Consider the following 18,558-nt stretch of genomic DNA (forward strand, 5'->3'; position numbering starts at 1 on the left):
TGAGCACACTTTCATTTTTAGATTTTTTTTTTCAAATAAAAGACACTGTATCTATACAAACCCCTGTTGTTGGACTTGTTTTGCAAATTAAACATTCTTCACACGAGGAAACTAAAATAGTATTGTTTCCATTGAGAGAAATTTATTGAGGAAGTTTGCGTTTATTGCGTATATGTTTATCCTTGATAAGAGCTTTACGAATTACAGAAATTTGTTTTATCAACTTATGCACCTTTTGCGAGGCTATGCGATTCTAGCTTCGCTAGCTATGCTAGTTTTGAAGACCGTTTCAGCAACGATCTTCAGTGTTCGCTAGCATCGGTTTACGGACTATCCTGTGAAGCTCATCCCACAATAGCTCGACAGGCCAGATATCTGCACACTGGTGGCTATTCCATTTTTATGATGATGTGAGCCTATTCTTTGGTTTACGGATAATTACTGCCTAACTTGGAAGAATGTCTGCTATCAGTATTCTGTTACAGTACAAATTTAAGACCCAAAATCCATGATCATGATATAATGCAGGGTGGAAAAAAAATCCTGATTTTTTCAAATCAAATCTTTTTCTTCGTATAATACAAGTCGCGAACTGAAGAAAAAACATTACGAATTAGCATTAAATGTTAATTATGTCATTTACGTGAAAGTATTGAGTTTTAATTTTGGATTAATTCCCAATCGTTAACCTATTTCAATCCCAAACAATGTTTCTTAAGCATTAAGGAAAAAGTACAGCAATGTATATCAACATGACACTTTTCTTTTCACGAAAGTTATTGATATTTGGTAGGGGCACATTTTTAAACAATTGGAACTAGCTAGCGGCACGAAATACATATAAAGTACATAAATTTCAAAAGTATCTATTGAAGCTCTCCTGGCGACGTATTGTGAACAGGTCTTCTCGGGCTAGCAGCCAGGTAAATACTGTTATATCTTGCGACGTTTCGAGGGCTGACATCCTCATCTTCAGGCGAATATGATGGTGCAATGGAGTGTATGGAATATATATACTCATGTATGTATGATTGGACTCTTCTGATTGGTGGCTGAAATGGCGGCTTCTGATTGGTGCTTGAAACGGCGGGATATGATTGGTGTCCATGTTTTACTCAGTTGGAATCCTGTGTCTCTGTTAAGGTTCGTTTTTTCTTGTGTGATTGCAACGGCTACTTTTATCCTCCTGTCCCAAACTCTTGAGCATTTTGCATCCTGGAGTTTACCGCATTCCATGTGAATGTGGTAAATCATATATTGGACAAACAGGACGAACCATTGAAGCCAGATGCAAAGAACACAACAGTTACATTAGACTAAACCAACCAGAAAAATCCGGACTGGCTAAACATAGCATCGAACAACAACGTAAGATTTTGTTCATAATGCCGAAATAGCAAAATGCTCAAGAGTTTGGGACAGGAGGATAAAAGAAGCCGTTGCAATCACACAAGAAAATACGAACCTTAACAGACACAGGATTCCAACTGAGTAGAACAGACATCAATCATATCCCGCCATTTCAAGCACCAATCAGAAGCCGCCATTTCAATCACCAATCAGAAGAGTCCAATCATATATACATGAGTATATATATTCCATACACTCCATTGCACCATCATATTCGCCTGAAGATGAGGACGATGTCAGCCCTCAAAACGTCGCAAGATATAACAGTATTTACCTGGCTGCTAGCCCGAGAAGACCTGTTCACAATACATAAATTTCGCCTAAAATTAACTAACTCACTCTATGACCTATGGAACACGGAGGTTCAATGCCATGTTCACAAAAGCTCTCCATTAACTTCTATCCTTAGTCAACTGGATCCAGTTTTTATTTTGTATTCTTATTTCTGCGAGATGCAACTTAATATTGTCCTCACATCTGCGCCTAGGCCTTCCTAATGGTCGTTTTCGGATTGGACTTCCAGTTAAAACTTTGAAAGTGTTCCTACTTTCTTCCATTCTCGCTACATGTCCTGCCCACCTGAGACTCCCAAGATTTGATGACCTTAATGTTTGGCGAATGGTATAAATTATGCAGTTCCTCATCATGAAGTTTTCGCCATTCCTCATTTCCGTTCCTTTTGGTTCCGAATATTCGTTTCAGGATTTTATTCTCAATTACTTTCAGTCTGTGTTCTTCCCTCAGCGTAAGCGACCATGTTTCACAACCATACAGCACAACAGGCATAATTATCGTTTTATATATTTTAAAGCTTCAAATTCCTCGACACAATTCGCGACGATAAGAGATTTTGAACTGAATAATACCACGAATTCCCTGTAGGAATTCCAAAATAAAAAAAATCAAGATTATCAGTTCCAGAAGAAGAAACACTAATGATTGTTAAAAACATGCTTTATGTGACGTGAAAAACAGTTCAAATGCGAGTTGTCCGTGCATTTAAGACATCTATACATAGCAGGCACGTTTTTATACTTTCCTGTTTCATATTTTATTTCCTCTGACAATTTTTCCTGCACAGGCGCGGCAAATTTTCTGCGATCACATCGCAGATCGTGGCATGTTCTGCAATGGAGTCAAGTATCCACTTTATCAAAAGTATTATTCTATATTTTAACGCATCCAAAATTTGTCGTATTACGATCCCGAGAAACTTCTTTGTATTTAGTACATAAATTTCACCCAAAATTTTAAAATCTAATTTTTTTGTTTGAGAGGGGATCGGACCCCTCTAAATACGCCCCTATTATCTGGAAACAAACAAATAGACGTGGACACAAAAGAGTTTTCATCTTAAATGTCCATGGTGATTTCCCCGTTGGAATATAAATTTTAAAACCCTGTGTTACAAAGAGAAGAAAGCAGGGTTCACCCGTAACCCGAACCCGTTCAAACGGGATTTTCCCTTATCGTTGCCTACATGATACTAGTTTTCATACTGTGCTTACATACATTTCAGTCTCATTGTATTATGATTATTATTTTCCATAATCGAAATAACAGAAGAAAACGGGACTTTACTTACTTTCACTTTAAATTAATTCATTTCGGAATTTGATTTAAATCAACGATTTTTATTTAAAAAATCAAATGATTTAAATCTTGATTAAAATCGTGATTTAAATCAAACCACCCTGATGTAATGTCACTTAAATGTTATGGTACAAGTCTTTTTTCCGTTGATTTGAACTAAATCACCAACTTCGATTGACTGAAACATCCCCATACAGTAATACTGTCTACTCTGTGCTTTACTATATGCATTACACAGTCGAGATGAAGGTACACTTCAGGAGGAAACGCAAAAACACCTGGCGCTGAAACCGGAAATCTGAAATTTTGATTCGTCGGTTCAGAATACCTTCTTCCATTATTCTAGTTTCAATCCTCATGATTTGTGATTTGCAAACATCCTTTTTGCAATGTTTTTCCTGTTAGTTTTTTTTTAAACTGCAATCAAGGCCATAGATTTGTAGGCGCCAGGTCACCGTTCTATCAGACACCGATTGGAAACTGTACTTCCGTAGTTCTAGTCTCACTTTCGGAGCGGTTAAACGCCTATTCAGTTTATTTGTAGTCCTAATGAACTTGCGAGGAGTTATTGCTTCTGGCCAATCAGTTTTCAGTGTAATATTTACACCAGTTTTAACTGTCGAAAGTCCGACGCAGTGCTGCGACCGATATCTTTAACTGAGCCATTTTCCCCTCTTTTTTTTTTCTTTTTTAATTTTCAAAATACCCATTTAAGCACGTCTTTGACACTTAGTTCAGTTTTTGTTCCATATTTTAAAACACTTGCACGTTCTTCACACTACTGAACTGGTTCACGCAAATGAGAACAGCACGATCGCATGTCACAGGTTCACATCCAATTTTACCCACATACGACATAACTGAATAGCACATACTGTTCGTGATGATGAATACACAACTACTGATAAGGGTTGTACAACCACCACCAGATGTAGTTGAAACGATGCATCAGACAAAGCGTGGCGTTAGTTGTCTTTTCATTAGTTATATGTTTATTGCAAAGCATTTTCCTTTATAAATATGTCTCAACAGTATCATTCATATCCTTACATGAATAAAGAACGTTATCTATTTTGCAGAACGATGAACAGGGTTTTGTATGGAGTGTCTATTTGGAAAATTCTGAAACAATCCGTGTTGTGCGTACACACACGCATTATATATATATATACATATTTATTTTCATGTAACAAAATTATACTTACCAACCATCGCTCTATTAGCAGAGGGAATAACTTTCTTTGCTCCAGATGGAAGCTTTACACGGGTCTTCTTTGCATCTGGATTATGTGCAATCACTGTCGCATAGTTTCCAGAAGCTCTTGCCAGTCTACCTCTATCTCCGGTTTTTTCTTCTAGATTACATACTATCGTACCTTCAGGCATAGTTCCTACTGGCATTACATTACCAATTTGCAAATTAGCTGCAAAATAAATAAATTATTAAGATCGTCATAATGAAACAAAATACACAGTAACAACTTCTGAAATTTTGAAACGCTTCTATATTAACAGACCAGCAAATTACAGGAAAATTCTGGGATTGAAGACTAAGAAGAGTTTTGAAAAGCAAAGTCTATTTTCTTCTCTCAAACATTCTTGCATATAAAATTACCCATTCAAATATCAGGACCTATAAAACATCTATAGATGCAACTAATGCAATATCTAGTACCAGCTCTTTAACACTAGGACAGGGCGGTCAATTTGACAGTTTTTTTTTCCTATTGCTCTTCTCTAACCATTGTACTTAGAAATCTGAAAGTCCCTGACTTTTTATCATTTATAGAGTAGACTATATGTAAAAGTTTTGGAGACTCATGTCATTAGGGGGGGGGGGGGGCTATTTCGCAATACCCCCAGAAGGACGAAGCGGTCATTTTGACCGCTTGCATATACTGACACTGAAAACCTATTTTATTTGCAATTAATGGTCCGTAATTCCGTTGCGATGGTGGAGTAGTGAAGTCATTGTTACTGGAATAAGATTTCTGCGCGCGCGCGGGCGTACACCCACCCACAAATATTATATATATATATATATATATATATATATATATATATATATATATATATATATATATATATACACTTTGTAGTTACTACGATCTAAGTTTCCAGACAATGAAAAGTTGATCACTACATACACCTGTTACTAACATTTCTGACATGTTATCCATACTAAATATAAGGAATTATATACCACTGACATTTACAAAGACAGTAGAAATAATATACTGACGGTATATAAATGCAAGAGGAACAAGAGTGTAGCTATTTTCATTTCTACTCATAAGGCAGTTTGTGTGTCACAAGATAAGAAATCTGAGAATGTACTTTATTACAACAAAAAATTTCGTGTCGATGTAGTTGACAAAATGCTTCGGAAATGCTCTGTAAAATCACTTAGTAGGAGGTAGCCGGTTCATGTGTTTATAATGTGATGGATATAGCATGTCTCAATTCCTGGAATGTTTATAAGGAAGTAACGGAAAGATATATAAGAAGACAATTCCCGAGACAGCTCGCAGAATGTTCAACTAAAGCTGAGCATACAGGACAAGAGTAATAGTTTCTCCGATGATGAAGATCAACCACAGTGCAAGATAAGAAAACAATACCAAATTCTGCTGTGTAATGGCAATAAAATTACAGATGTGTGCAAGATAGTAAGAACTGTGTCGATAAAATCAGGAAGTAAGTGTTTTGTAAGAAGTGTGTTTCTCATTGAGTGTTCAATTTGAAAGAGACTGCGACAGAAAATAGATAGATTTATGTGTATACTGTTTCCGTGTAAAACGAAAACTGATTTCCATCACTACGCAATAGATATTATGTGGTGAAAGTATTTAAAAATTTATTCAAATATAGTTGTATTCTTACAGTTTAAGAAATAGTTTCTTGCATATGACTTATAATTTTGCAGACAATACAGGACATTGCGGTAATCTAAAACATTTACCTCCAAACTCCCTCTGCAGACGCAGCCGGCTTGCTGATAGGTTTCTTCAATCTAGCTACAGTGAGTGAGTGGCAAGGCGTTATGTATTCTTGTTTCTTTTTTTTTTAACATCACTTCAATATATAATGAAGAATGAAATAATCAGAATGGCTGAGATACCACAAATATAGCGGCTTGCCATTTACATAAATTCTCAGCAAGGGAAATTCGGATCTTGTTTGAATTATCCAACTACGGCAACGCGGAAAGTGAGTTGCACAGATGTATGTATGTATGTATATTAATTTATCTTCTACAGCTGAAACTTACTTAAACGATTTAAGCAAAGGGGTCGTTGGATTCGTTTTGATAGAAAATATGTCTTACCATATATCGTTGCATGAGAACCAGAGGAACGTAACTCCATTTTCGTAGGTTTACAGGCAAGAGGAAAAAATATTATTTTCTTAGAAAAATGTGTTTTTAATAAGATGGTAATTGAGCTACATTACAACAAATTATGGACAAGGAGAACAGATGTCATTACGTTCCATTTACACTAAGTGGGGCTTTCAAAATTATGTTCAAATGTGAAGAAAACGAAAACCGTACTTTTGGAGTTACGTTCCTCTGGTTCTCATGCAACGATATGAAGACATAATTAAAAAAATCAACATGGCGGAAATGAACAAAATGGATATATGAAGAAATTATGATTCTAGGATAGTTGCCCAGTGTTTATCCTGTTAATTATGCAAGCCAGTATGTAGGGTATGAATAACCTTCATAATAAGAAAACAAGGGTTTAAATCTCCATCATAATCGAAGAAGTAGGCATTCCCAACCATAATAAAGGTTGTAAATTAAATAAAAACTAAAACAACTACAGAAAGAAATGAAAAAGCACAAACAGAACAAGAAAATTTCCAGTCTTGTGGTTGCATGCTGCTTTACCCTATAGATCATAAGAAAAGTATTCCTGTACTCTGTGTCTAGTCTGGCATTTGTTCCATAGAACGATTGTGGACTGAGTGAATAGGCAACCGCAATGCTGCCCTTTCAGAACCTATTATTTTAAATGTCGTGATCCCAGCTTGTTTCAATTTTGAAAAATTTAAAGAGATGTTAAAATTATGACAAGTGAAAAAAAAAAAAAAAGAAAAAGAAAAAAAAGGCCATATACCTCGTTCGCGCACAATCTCACATACAAAGAGCAAAAATCTTGTTTTTTTCGCTCTTCTGCTTAGCCTCTCCCGAGGGGAAAACAGAAAAGTGATAGTTTGCAAGACTGTTTCTATCAATCATTGATAGCGATCAGGTTTCTCCTAAGCATTTTCCTTTTGTGTGGATTGTCTTTCTTGGCTCTTGCAAGATCATAGTACGTAATTTGGAAGGGGGTGTGTTTATTGAAAGAGGGAAAGGAAAGCATAAGAGTATCCTGTATAGCAGTAAGTAATTAAAAAAAAATTCGAATCATATTTCCGCAGCTTTTCATACAATGTATAAATCGAACCTTCCACATGACGCACTGTTAACAATGGATGATCCAAATCTTTCTAGTGCTGCTCTGTTTCCTCTTTCTGTTGTACGTAAGTACAGCAATGCAAGGAGATATCGTTTGTTTATTGCTGGACTCTGTTCTCTCCTTCACGTTCAAACTCAAACTACTACTCGACACCGGCATTACCGGGATGTGTGTGCAAAAGCAGTTCCGGTTCCGGCATTGCCGGGGACGTGTGCAAACGCTGTAAGATATGGGCGAGTACGAATTCCCTGATGCTTCCAGGTCACGATGTACTAATTTCTAGATTTACATATAATGTGGAAAAGCAACTATTTTTCCCGCCCAGGGAATTTCTTACATACTATGCACGTATATGAACACAGTATATGTGTAGGTAGAGATTATGCAAAACAAACTATTTTATAAATATCCCCTACTAAATAGCCCGGTAAGACATGGGTTTTGAGAACCTATCTGTACTTAAAATTCCCTGATTTTTGCGTCCCCCCCCCCCCCAGCTTTTCGTCGAATTTCCCGAGTTTTCCACGACTTCCTACGAGTAAGTTGAATCCCCCAACTTTTTTGGGCTTTCCAGGTCGGTGAGAGTCCTGGATTACAGAAAACCACTTCTAGATGTCTATTAAAGTTTTCGCTATATAGTGCTCAACGTAAAAGCTGGTAATTTTTATTTCTATTATCTTCCGTTTGAATATTGCCTCCGTAAGCGAATTCGATTCATAACTTTCGAATCTCTGCACCGTGACCAAATTTGGTATTGTGCTGCCAAAATGTCGAGCCGTGGCAAAAATGCGAACTAAAGCTCACACCCTCGCGTTTAGCCAATAAGGGTTCAGCTGTTGTTAAGCGAGATAAAGTGAGTGCAATTCCTTCAGATGATAGCAGCGCTTGCAACGGAAGACTAGGGATCAAGTCAATGTGGTATAATAATAGTTATCCATCAAGTAATCCTTGAGATTTCTTCGTCTCGTGGGGGAAATGACTAACACCCACACATACACACATGGGAAATATATAAAAGAATTTTCTAAACCAATTTCCTTGTTCCTAATTGTAGTACTTTTGTCTACAAAGTAAAAATTGTTCTCTGTTTTTAACAACAGGTAAATTGTTAGCGACTTTATAAACTGACTTCTAAAGAAGGAAATGATCCATAAAATAATGAGCTGTATAAACCAAGAGCAGGAGAAAAGTTTTAAAAACAGAATAAAAGCGCCCGTGGAATTCAAACGAGCTTCAGAAACTGAATCGAAACACTAAGGAATTAGCACGCACGGTTATCAAAACAAACGTAGAATTACCATTTACTTGTACTGAGAGCTAAAAACTCCTTAAGAACCTTCCTTGTTCCTCTTACTATATTTTTGCTTTTCGTCGGAAAGTGTGTGGGATTTTCTTTAACCGCAACGAAGTTTTCTGTGCTTACTAAGGTACTATTTTCATCTGAAAATAACACTGAATTTAATAGTAAAACAAGACTTGTATATTGCACACATCAAATATCAAGGTATGTTGAGAATGCTTCACTACTCCGAGTCTTTCCCCTTCGAGTACGCACAGTCATATTTTGGAGAAGTGTACATTCGTTATTTTCTTTCGTGGAGATGCCATTAACCCTTTTAAATTCTGGCCTTTTTTGGCATTTTTCTTGAGTCTCAGATAAGCAGCGACAGTATCATCCCTATTTACCCTACGATCATGGTTCACAGCTTTTTTTTTTTTCTTTCTTTCTTTTTCAGAATGGAACCAGCCTTTCAAACAGTACCACTTAGATGTCCCTATGATGTACTGAAGGGGAAATATTTGAGGGAAAATTGGGATTTAAAAGGATCTTTGGGCCCCTACACTGGTCTACGCACAAGACTCAAATTTTTTTGAAAAATATTACTACATAGTGTACTGAACAACTGTACCACAATTTGTTCTCATAGGTTAAATATTAAGTTTTTTTTTTTTTAAAACCTCTGTGGGAAAGCATTAAAAGTGCACCCAAAATAGGCATAAAAACACAAAATTTAACTTTAAAATTTCTTGACACGTTCCTATTTACCCTAGGATCATGGTTTATAGCTCTCTCTTCAGAACAGAACTGCATTTTCAAAAGTACTATTCAAATGTCCCTATAATGCACCCAAGGGAACAAATTGCAGAAACCACTCAGTTTTTCTTTAAGAAATCCCTCTTTATAAATTTTGGGACCCTCTGGAGCCGCCCATGTGTTAACGCAGACATCAGAAAAGAATCAGGAAATAGCAACGGGCAAGCTCACTGCGTATACAAAATTCCAGGCTCCTACCTTGAAAAGTAAGGGAGGGAAAAATTTTAAAAAATGTCCTCACAATGGACCATTTTACCTTAAATGACCCGGATGAAATATAATTTTTTTTGAGATGTCCCTAATTAACCTAGGATCATGGTTCATAGCTCGTTCTTTTCACAATAGAACAACCTTTCAGACGGTACCACTTGCATCTCTTCACCGCGTACATCAAGCGAGTAAATCGGAAAGGGAATTTTTAGAAGAAAAATCCCTCTCACCCGTGTTCTCCCTCTGGAGCCGCCCCTGTGTTAACGCAGAGAGCAGAAAAATTCAGGAAATAGCAACTGGTATGCTGACTGTACAAAATTCCAGGCTCCTATCTTGAGAAAAAAAGGACGAAAAAAATATTTACCGATGTCCTACGCATATTGCACATATCTGCTTATACAGGGTCTCAGGTAATTTCCTGAGACGTCCCTAATTAACCTAGGACCATGGTTCATAGCTTGTCTTCAGAATGTAACACATTTTCACATAGTATTTTTTAAATTTCTCCATGTACCAGGGGCGGGAATTTGAGGGAAGAGGGAAATTTCCCTGAAAAGATCACATTCCCCCTTTGTCGTCCCTCTGGACTTCGCCCATGTTAAGGTAAAGAGCTGAAAAAAATACATTAAATACTAAGGTGTACAATGAATGTTTGTACAAAATTTCAATCTTCTAGCTACAAAAGTAAGCCCGTCAAAAAATAATGAACTTAGGTGCAGGGTTGGCAAAAACCACGAATTTTATTGAAAAAAAAAAAAGTTTTTGTTTAAACCAGTTTTTTTTTTTTTGGTTTAAATAATTTGCTCTATGTATTTATATCACATATGAACATAAATAAGTTTGTTTCGCCTTGCTGTTATGCAATAACAAGGGTTTTGCTTGAAGGGGTCACATAAGCTTCAAGCGGAACCCAAACCGCTTCTCGGCTTACATCCGAAAGAAATTGTGCTCCACATGAACTCGAAACAGGGACTAACTGGCCACAAATGCGATACGTCTGCAGACTCACGAAGGACTTCTGATAAAAAATACGTTGTACGCCTACTGATCTTTTCATACTTGTTAATATAATCGTCAAGAGTCATTTCAGAAGGACAAAAGATAAACAGCTGCACAAGTGAAATCATTATACAGAATTACATATGGATAATTTCAAAATACTGCACAGTACAGAAGAACTAATTTAGTCCTAGTTAATTCACTACGACTTTTATTAGTCCAAGTTAAAGAAATGCAAGGACTTAATTTGCATATCAGTAAGAAAAGTGACTAAAGATACGAATTGAGTCCACTTTGGCTCTGACCCATTTATACATAAATAGGTATCAAAGATGCTTGTGATTTCAGTATATGCCTCTCGTGGAGTTTGTGACTCCCCCCTTTCAAAAAAGTATGGCATTTCGATTTTATCAATAGTAAATATTAAAATGAAACAATATTTAGAATTTTTGATTGCAATTGCATAACAATAATAAACTATAAAAAAACATAACAAAAGAAACATTCATAAACTTATATAAAAAAAGTTCTTTGTAGTATAATCTCTGAGTAATGAATGGGGTATTTAGGTACGATATAATACGAATAATTTACGGGAGTGAAACGTGATAATCCACAAATGAGTGTTCATCAAAATTTTACGAACACTTACACTTTTACGAACGTTTTTCGTTTTCTGGTTTAAACCATTTTTTTTAAAAGCTGGTTTAAACCAGCCAACCCTGCTTAGGTGTAACAAAAATATATTTTTCCCCTTATGACGTCATGACCCCGAGATGCAACCCCCCCCCCCACGAATGGTCTACAATGCTTCTATGCTTGAGAAAAAACAGAAAACCCGAGGTAAAAATTGGTTCATTTTAAACTCAAAAAGAAGACGCTGCTCCATGAAAACTATAGTTCCCATAAAATTTAAAAGGGTTAAAAGCTATAGCACATTGATATGTAAGTGATCAAAAACACTATTTTTGCTGATTTCAGTACTTTCACTCTGAACGAACCATCTGTCACAATACTTTGATTCGTTCTATCAAGCTTTAGCAAGCGTATCAAGGCTTAAACGTATAATAAATACTGTACAGAAGATTGTAAATAGTATCACTATTTTCATGCTAATAAATTTTCTTGCATGAATGAATGTTGCATTACTTACCTTTCTTACCACAGTACAAGAACTGCCCTGTGTACATTCCTTCTGGAGCAATGAATAGTTCCTTTCTAGTCTTAAACCTATATGGATCTCTAAAATGAACAATGGCGAGTGGAGCTCCACGTCCTGGATCGTGAATAATTTCCTACAGTAATGAAAGAAAAAGGTTCAGAGAAAATAAACAAACTACTATTAAAACATAACAGAGAACTTTATTACAAGTAGAACGAAACAGTTATTTATTGACTATTAAGACTGCATCAACGACTCGGAAGAAACGGCTTATGTATGAACTACTAACGGTACTGCTTACAAACCTGGCCATATAGATGGAACTTGTGTAGTTCCTCGAAACCACTTGAACTATGTCCCCTAGTTTTTAATAGTATTAGTAGTAAGTATGCATCTTTTTTTAATATAGCTTACGAATTGGTTGGATATAATAGCTTTCGACCGTTACTTTTACTCCTAAGTACATTACGGGGCTAGTCTTTATCCTAATGGGTTCGCGCATGTCAAGTGCAAGAAGAAAGAAAATAATTAGTTACTTGACCATTTTATAGTCAAATGATATTGTTTAGAGATTCGTACACAATTACAGAGTTCAAAAATAAATGTTTTTATCGTCTACCGAACTCCGATGGCACCCATTTTTGTTTGACAATACGTGCTAATTCTTGCAATTGTAGGGGGGTTTGCGTTAACTTGTATTACTCAGATCTGATGAGCTCTAAATCCAATTTATTCGGGAAAGAAGAGCCAATCTTCTGTTCGGTATATATTTAACGGAATTTGCATGCAATACAGTCCAAATCCACCTCAAAAGCTGACATCAAAATTAACAAATGCAATGTTGGAAGATGCATTGTTAATTATTTAATTGCAGAAGTTAACAAATGCAATAGATGACACATGGGTTAATGCAAATCATACTGTCTCAGGGGTGGACGGATGATACCATTGCAGGCACAACAAAAACACCTCTTGGAAAGGGCAGCCGTCTTATTTTGTTAACATGCAGGTTTATATGGGTTTCAATACCGAATGCCTTATTGCTGTTTCACTAAAAACTAATGACTATCATGAAGAGGAGATTGGGGGTGGGGGGGAATTTTTATGATTGTTTTGCCAATTCACTCCGTCATTTTGACGGACAACGAGTCCTATCATTCAGTACAACTATGCTAAGTCCCTGCATTCAGCAACAACAAAGCAGAAATTTTAGATTGGTTACAGAAGAATAATATTCCAGGTTTCAACACATCAATGACAAAAATCGAACTTATTCAAATAGTAAAGCTTCATAAACACATATGTACAATACACAATAGACAAAATAGCTAAGGATAATGGGCGCAAAGTAATTAGGATTCCTCCGTATTATTGTCATTTTAATGCTATTGAAATGATTTGGAACCAAGTGAAAGATTGAAGCAGAAACAACAAGTTGTTCACGTTAACATCTAAAGTTTCACCCGAACAGTGGCGAAAAGTAATTGACCATACATTGGGTGATATAAAAATAGCGTGGGAATCGGAAGGTATTTTTGCAAGAAAGAGTAGGTAGACTTTTAATAAATGTTGGAGATAGTGCCAGCGATAGTGATTCTGAGGCTGACACATCTGAAGAGAAAACCACAGGCGAGAATGCATTATTCGCAGATTATGGTGTTTTCCCTCTAGAGCAGCAGTGATAGTAAAAGGTACGTAGGAATAGTTTTTCATTATGTATATAACAAAAAATGCTACATTGGTGTGTATTATATTTAATGTTCGCTGTAGAATTTCTCACTAAAATTTGTTGATGTTTCCTTCCTTACATACACTGTAGATTTCACTATCGTATTGCTGTTATCGTATATGGGCGACGAAGACAATTATTATACAATATATTGTGTTCTTCATTAGTGGTTTCATTAACAATTAGTACGAATGTTAAAAATCCCGTCGCCCTCAACGAAAAATCAGAAAATTCTTCCCTTGCGCGAGAAGCACATGGCAACACCGCACACCTCAGTCGTCTTCGCGAGCTGAGCTGTCAGAAATCGTTCGCCGGCAACGGTATAACCCAAAAAGTCAAGTCCGTGCAGTGAGAAACAGTGACCCGGTAATTTCGTGCAAATGCTTTTTTTTTCTTTCTTTTTTCTTCAGGAAAATAATTTTCAGCTTCAATTACATGTTCCCAACGAGATACAAGTTTATAAATTCCGCATCTGTAGAAGTTCTTGATGCTAAAAATAATAATAATAATAATAATAAAAGCCTGTCTCATTATCTCGACTTCGAAACTAATTGGTGATGTCCGGGAGTAAGGAGGATGAGGTAAAAACTTTCCAGCCAAGTGTGTTGATCACCACCTTGGTCGCTTTCGCCGTACGAGGCCTGATGATGTTTTGAAGACGGATCATTCCTTTCCCGTTGACTAGTGTTTGCTTTTCTTACGCAGTTCAGCTGCAACCCTTTACAACTGGGACGAGTACGTCTCGAGTATGATGGCTCCGCTATTTCCTAGCAATTTAAAGTGCACAATACTAGCGGTGGTCCATCAAACACAGAGCAGCACCTTCTGACGATGAATGCTTACTTTGGGGGCAAATACCACAGACCCCCTTCATTACTGAATAACGCCGATTTCTTGTCACGTTAATATCCGGTCTAAGAATGGGGGTTTCTTGTGGTGTGACAGCAATGAAGAGCGAATGGTGAGCCGATGGAGGTGACCAAAAGCGTGAGGAACCCACTTGGTGAGCTTCCAATTTTTCCCAGTTATGCAGATGCAATCGAATGGTTTCCTCCGACACTCCAACCCTTGTGCAAGTTCCTTGCATGTTTGATGTGGATCACGCTCAATGTTGTTCTTCAACAGGGCTTTGTCGATACTGGATGGACATCCAACTTGGGGCTTGTCATGGAGGCTCTCATCTCCCGATACAGACTAAACCAATTTCGCACTGTGCGCACACTCACTGATACCTCCCCAAAACGGAGAATGGTTTTCGAGAAGTTTCTGCAGCATTACTACCAGACTTGAACTCAGTAAACACAACAGTAAAACATTTTTTGACACTGACAAGTTCACTTCAGGTTCGACACGACCGATACACCTCAATTTTGCACTGACTGCAATTTGAACTTCACTTTTCGAAACAGCGACATGAAGTTTTTTGGATACTCGGTATAATGTTAATTTCTTAATATAATATATGCGCATTAACTGTGACCCCCCCCCCCCCCCGACAAACTGATGTCTCAAACAAGGAAACAAGTTGTAATTTTGCAAACATATCAGCTCTTGTTGAGTAGCAATTTAGGTATTACAAGTTACAAAAGTTACAATGTAATTTTAAATGGCCTAATTCTCTCAATGATGATTCTGATGTGGTATTCTGCCCGAAGGTAAGTGTTTGACCCGACGGTCCCTGGGCAAGATGAATGCAGTTTGCCTTTGCATTGGGATGATGATGATGTACTAAGAACAGGAACACAACTTAACTTGGGATCCGAACTACTTGTCTCTCCACCGGGAATTGAACACGGGACCCCTTGATTACAAAGCAACGAGCTTAACCACTCACCTTTTGGGAGGACATTCTCTCAATACTGGCATGTAATTTATTCAGGTTTATTATACATCATACATTAATATATTTTCTCGCGCTTCTGCGGGACTCTGCCGGTTGCTAGTTTAAAATATTACTTTATTGTGAATCTTTTAAAAAAAAATCTAAAATTTTGCCGTCCTGTGCTCGAACACGGAATAGCACTTACTTAAATACGTGCCTGAGTAGGACACACCTCAGCTTTGAATAAATATCGAAAATGCGAGGTTCATTCAAATGCACAACTATTAGTGTGTTAAAAAAATCGTTCTATAAGATTTTGGCCCAAAGAGAAAAGCGAAATCATGAAGCAAAACCTACCTGAAAAAATCAGAAATAGTTCCCATCACCAGCAGCGAAATAAAGTCATTCAGTGAGTAGATCACTATCGAGTTTTCGGGACAATCGCTTCCAGAGATGATTGTCTAACAAATGGAACAAATAGAATCCGATGGTAAGAGGATTTATTAGTTTCCCAACTAAGTTGGGCAATGGTGACATTAGCCACATGTGACTTCACGTTGCCTTGAAACAGAAGAAATATTGGTATTCGCATTTGAGATTCATAAATATTGGCGCCAGGGTTTTCAACATTTCATGCACACGGTCCATTTATTATGAGCACACGATGCACAGTAGGCCACCAAACAGCATTAGAAATAACCTTCTGTTAATGCATTGGTTGCTTAAAAGTGAGTTCATGTGGTGCCGTGGAATGAAATGAAAAAATGAAATTTTGAGTTTTACGTCCCACGATTATGCCGGCTAGGCTAAAGGAGACTGTGATTATGAGAAATGAATGAAATGGTGGAATGAAGAAAGTGGGAGGAAACCCACGCACACGGTGTTTGTCCACCACAAAGTTCACTTGGCGGGAGCAGGGTTTGAACCCGGGACTCCATGCACCAGAGGTGAACTATGGTGCCGTGGAATTTGTGTAGAACCTACTTCTCACTGCACATACGAACTGTCCAGAAACGAATCCTTTCCCTCAAGGTAGAGAAGATCAGGCATTTACTAATGTTTCGTGAGCCACAGTCAAGGACCCACCGTCTACTTCATACTGTTCCTCGAACTAATTGACGCAATTACAGTTTCTGACTTGCAATTTAGTAATTCTTCCAATATCTAAGATTTTTCCATTATGGATCTCAACAGCCGCCTTAAGTAGCCACTGTCTATAGTTTGTGGACGTCCAAAACGTGATTCGACTTCAGACGGATTCTTCGCCTTCGTTAAGTGTTTAAGGCATCGTTGTACTGCCTGCTCATTTATTATATCCCTACTGAATACCTGGATTATTTTTCGTCCCGCTTAGCAGTGTTTGTGCCCAGTTTAAACAATCCACATGGCAAATATAATGCTGTCTGGAGGTCACGTGTTCGACCTTTCAATGACGTCCATTTAACTATAGCAACAACAGGTAACATGTCACCCTCCCGATGGCAGAACTTTCGTTGTCTTTCTGCGACGAGCTTTTGTAAGTCAAAAATTTTCTGCAGGAACTTTTCAACTTTTCTGCAGAAGAAACACTTGTGATTGTTAAAAATACGCTTTACGCGACGTAAAAAAACAGTTCAAACTATATGCGAGTCGTCCGTGCATTTAAGATATCTACACATAACAGGCATGTTTTTACACTTTTCTGTTGGCTATAATTTTCTATCCCTTTGGCAACCTTTCTGCACAAGCAAATTTCGGCAAATTTTCTGCGATCACATCGCAGATCGCGGCATGTTCTGCTATGGGGGTCACCTTCCTTGTTCATGCCTCAAAAGATGCAAGAAGGGCGTGCAGTGCCATCACCTCGAAATCCATCGTAATCTTTCTGGATACTAAGAAAAAAATAATGAAGGATGTGGACCCTTTAAAAGTCTTCAACAAAAACAAAGAACTGAACAAGGAACGGTGTGTGTGTATCAATTTATCAAGTGCAAAAAAAATTTAATCGATTTCATTAGTCAAACCTGTTACACTTGTTTCAAGCATTCCTTTCAAAGTACTGCTTGTTTCAAGTACTCTAAAATAAAAGTTACCATGTAAGCAGTCCTTTTATTATATTATTTTACTGTTCTCTCAAGAGCTCAGTTAAGTATATTTTCTTCATATCTAGAAGATCTGTTCAAATGTCTGCAAGACATCATTGCTCTTTATGAACTAATTAGAAAATATTCAGTTTACACTTTGCTGTAATAAGTAGATTTAATATTACAATCGGATGTAAACTTCTTTTCGATTAAATTTTAGGTACTACGTGCAGAAATATTTCATCCATTAGAATACGTTTTACCATATTCTTTCTTGTTATGATTCAAAACTTTCATCCCACATTCACTTACCTTTACTACACCTTTCATGTAACCATGCCTCTCAGCAAAATCAAGTGCTCGCAGTCTTGGGGCTCCCTTTCGGTGTTTCGTATGGGAACGGAAGACACTTCCTGCGCCCTTTCTCTGGGCACGAATTACTCGTCCCATTTTAACCTAAAAATACATAAAATTACAAAATGTTTAAAATTGACTGAACTCAAACGACACAGTTAATACAGTCCTTTTTTGAAATACATATATATACCTAGTTATATCATAAATACTGTCAAAGTTTGGAGTGGCACTGTAGGCATCCGGAGTGGCACAGTGTTGCCATCAGTGTATAAAGCAGAAGATGCATGTAGTGTGTGACTGTTCATGACATACGTTGATATTGTACTGAGCTCTGATTCAGTGGGGAGACTACGAAAATCTTGTAGCAGTAATTGCACTACACAAGGTCGGGAAGACAAAAGATTAGATTTTCAACCTCCTGAAAACCCTACAAATCAGCAAGAGATTTGTGTATCACGCCATATAGCGATACACCGAGACTGGAACGGAAGCTGACTGCGCAAGGAGTGGCACACCACGAACGGTACGAACACCGCAAGTCCAGAAAGCAGTCGCAGCAAGAATTTGAAGAATTCCTGTTCGAACACAAAGTGTGATGGCTGCTGAGATGAACATCAGCAGAAATTCCATGTCTCGTGTGCTCAGGAGTGAC

General features: G+C 37.3%; 1 protein-coding gene across 3 annotated transcripts in view; it reads right to left on the reverse strand.

The window, feature by feature from the left end:
- The window catches only part of RpL8 (ribosomal protein L8), a 51,783-nt gene that overhangs the window by 16,914 nt on the left and 16,311 nt on the right, over positions 1–18,558 (reverse strand). For all 3 annotated transcript variants that reach the window (XM_081769363.1, XM_081769365.1, XM_081769364.1), the window contains exons 2-4: positions 17,862–18,005; positions 11,927–12,068; positions 4,209–4,427 (exon numbers count right to left, since the gene is read on the reverse strand). In XM_081769363.1, coding sequence (XP_081625489.1) covers positions 4,209–4,427; positions 11,927–12,068; positions 17,862–17,999 — 499 coding nt within the window. In that variant the 5' untranslated portion in view covers positions 18,000–18,005. The remainder of the gene's footprint in view (positions 1–4,208; positions 4,428–11,926; positions 12,069–17,861; positions 18,006–18,558) is intronic.

Source organism: Thermobia domestica, chromosome 8 (assembly GCF_964235325.1).
Source record: "Thermobia domestica chromosome 8, izTheDome1.hap1.1, whole genome shotgun sequence".
Taxonomy (NCBI): domain Eukaryota; kingdom Metazoa; phylum Arthropoda; class Insecta; order Zygentoma; family Lepismatidae; genus Thermobia; species Thermobia domestica.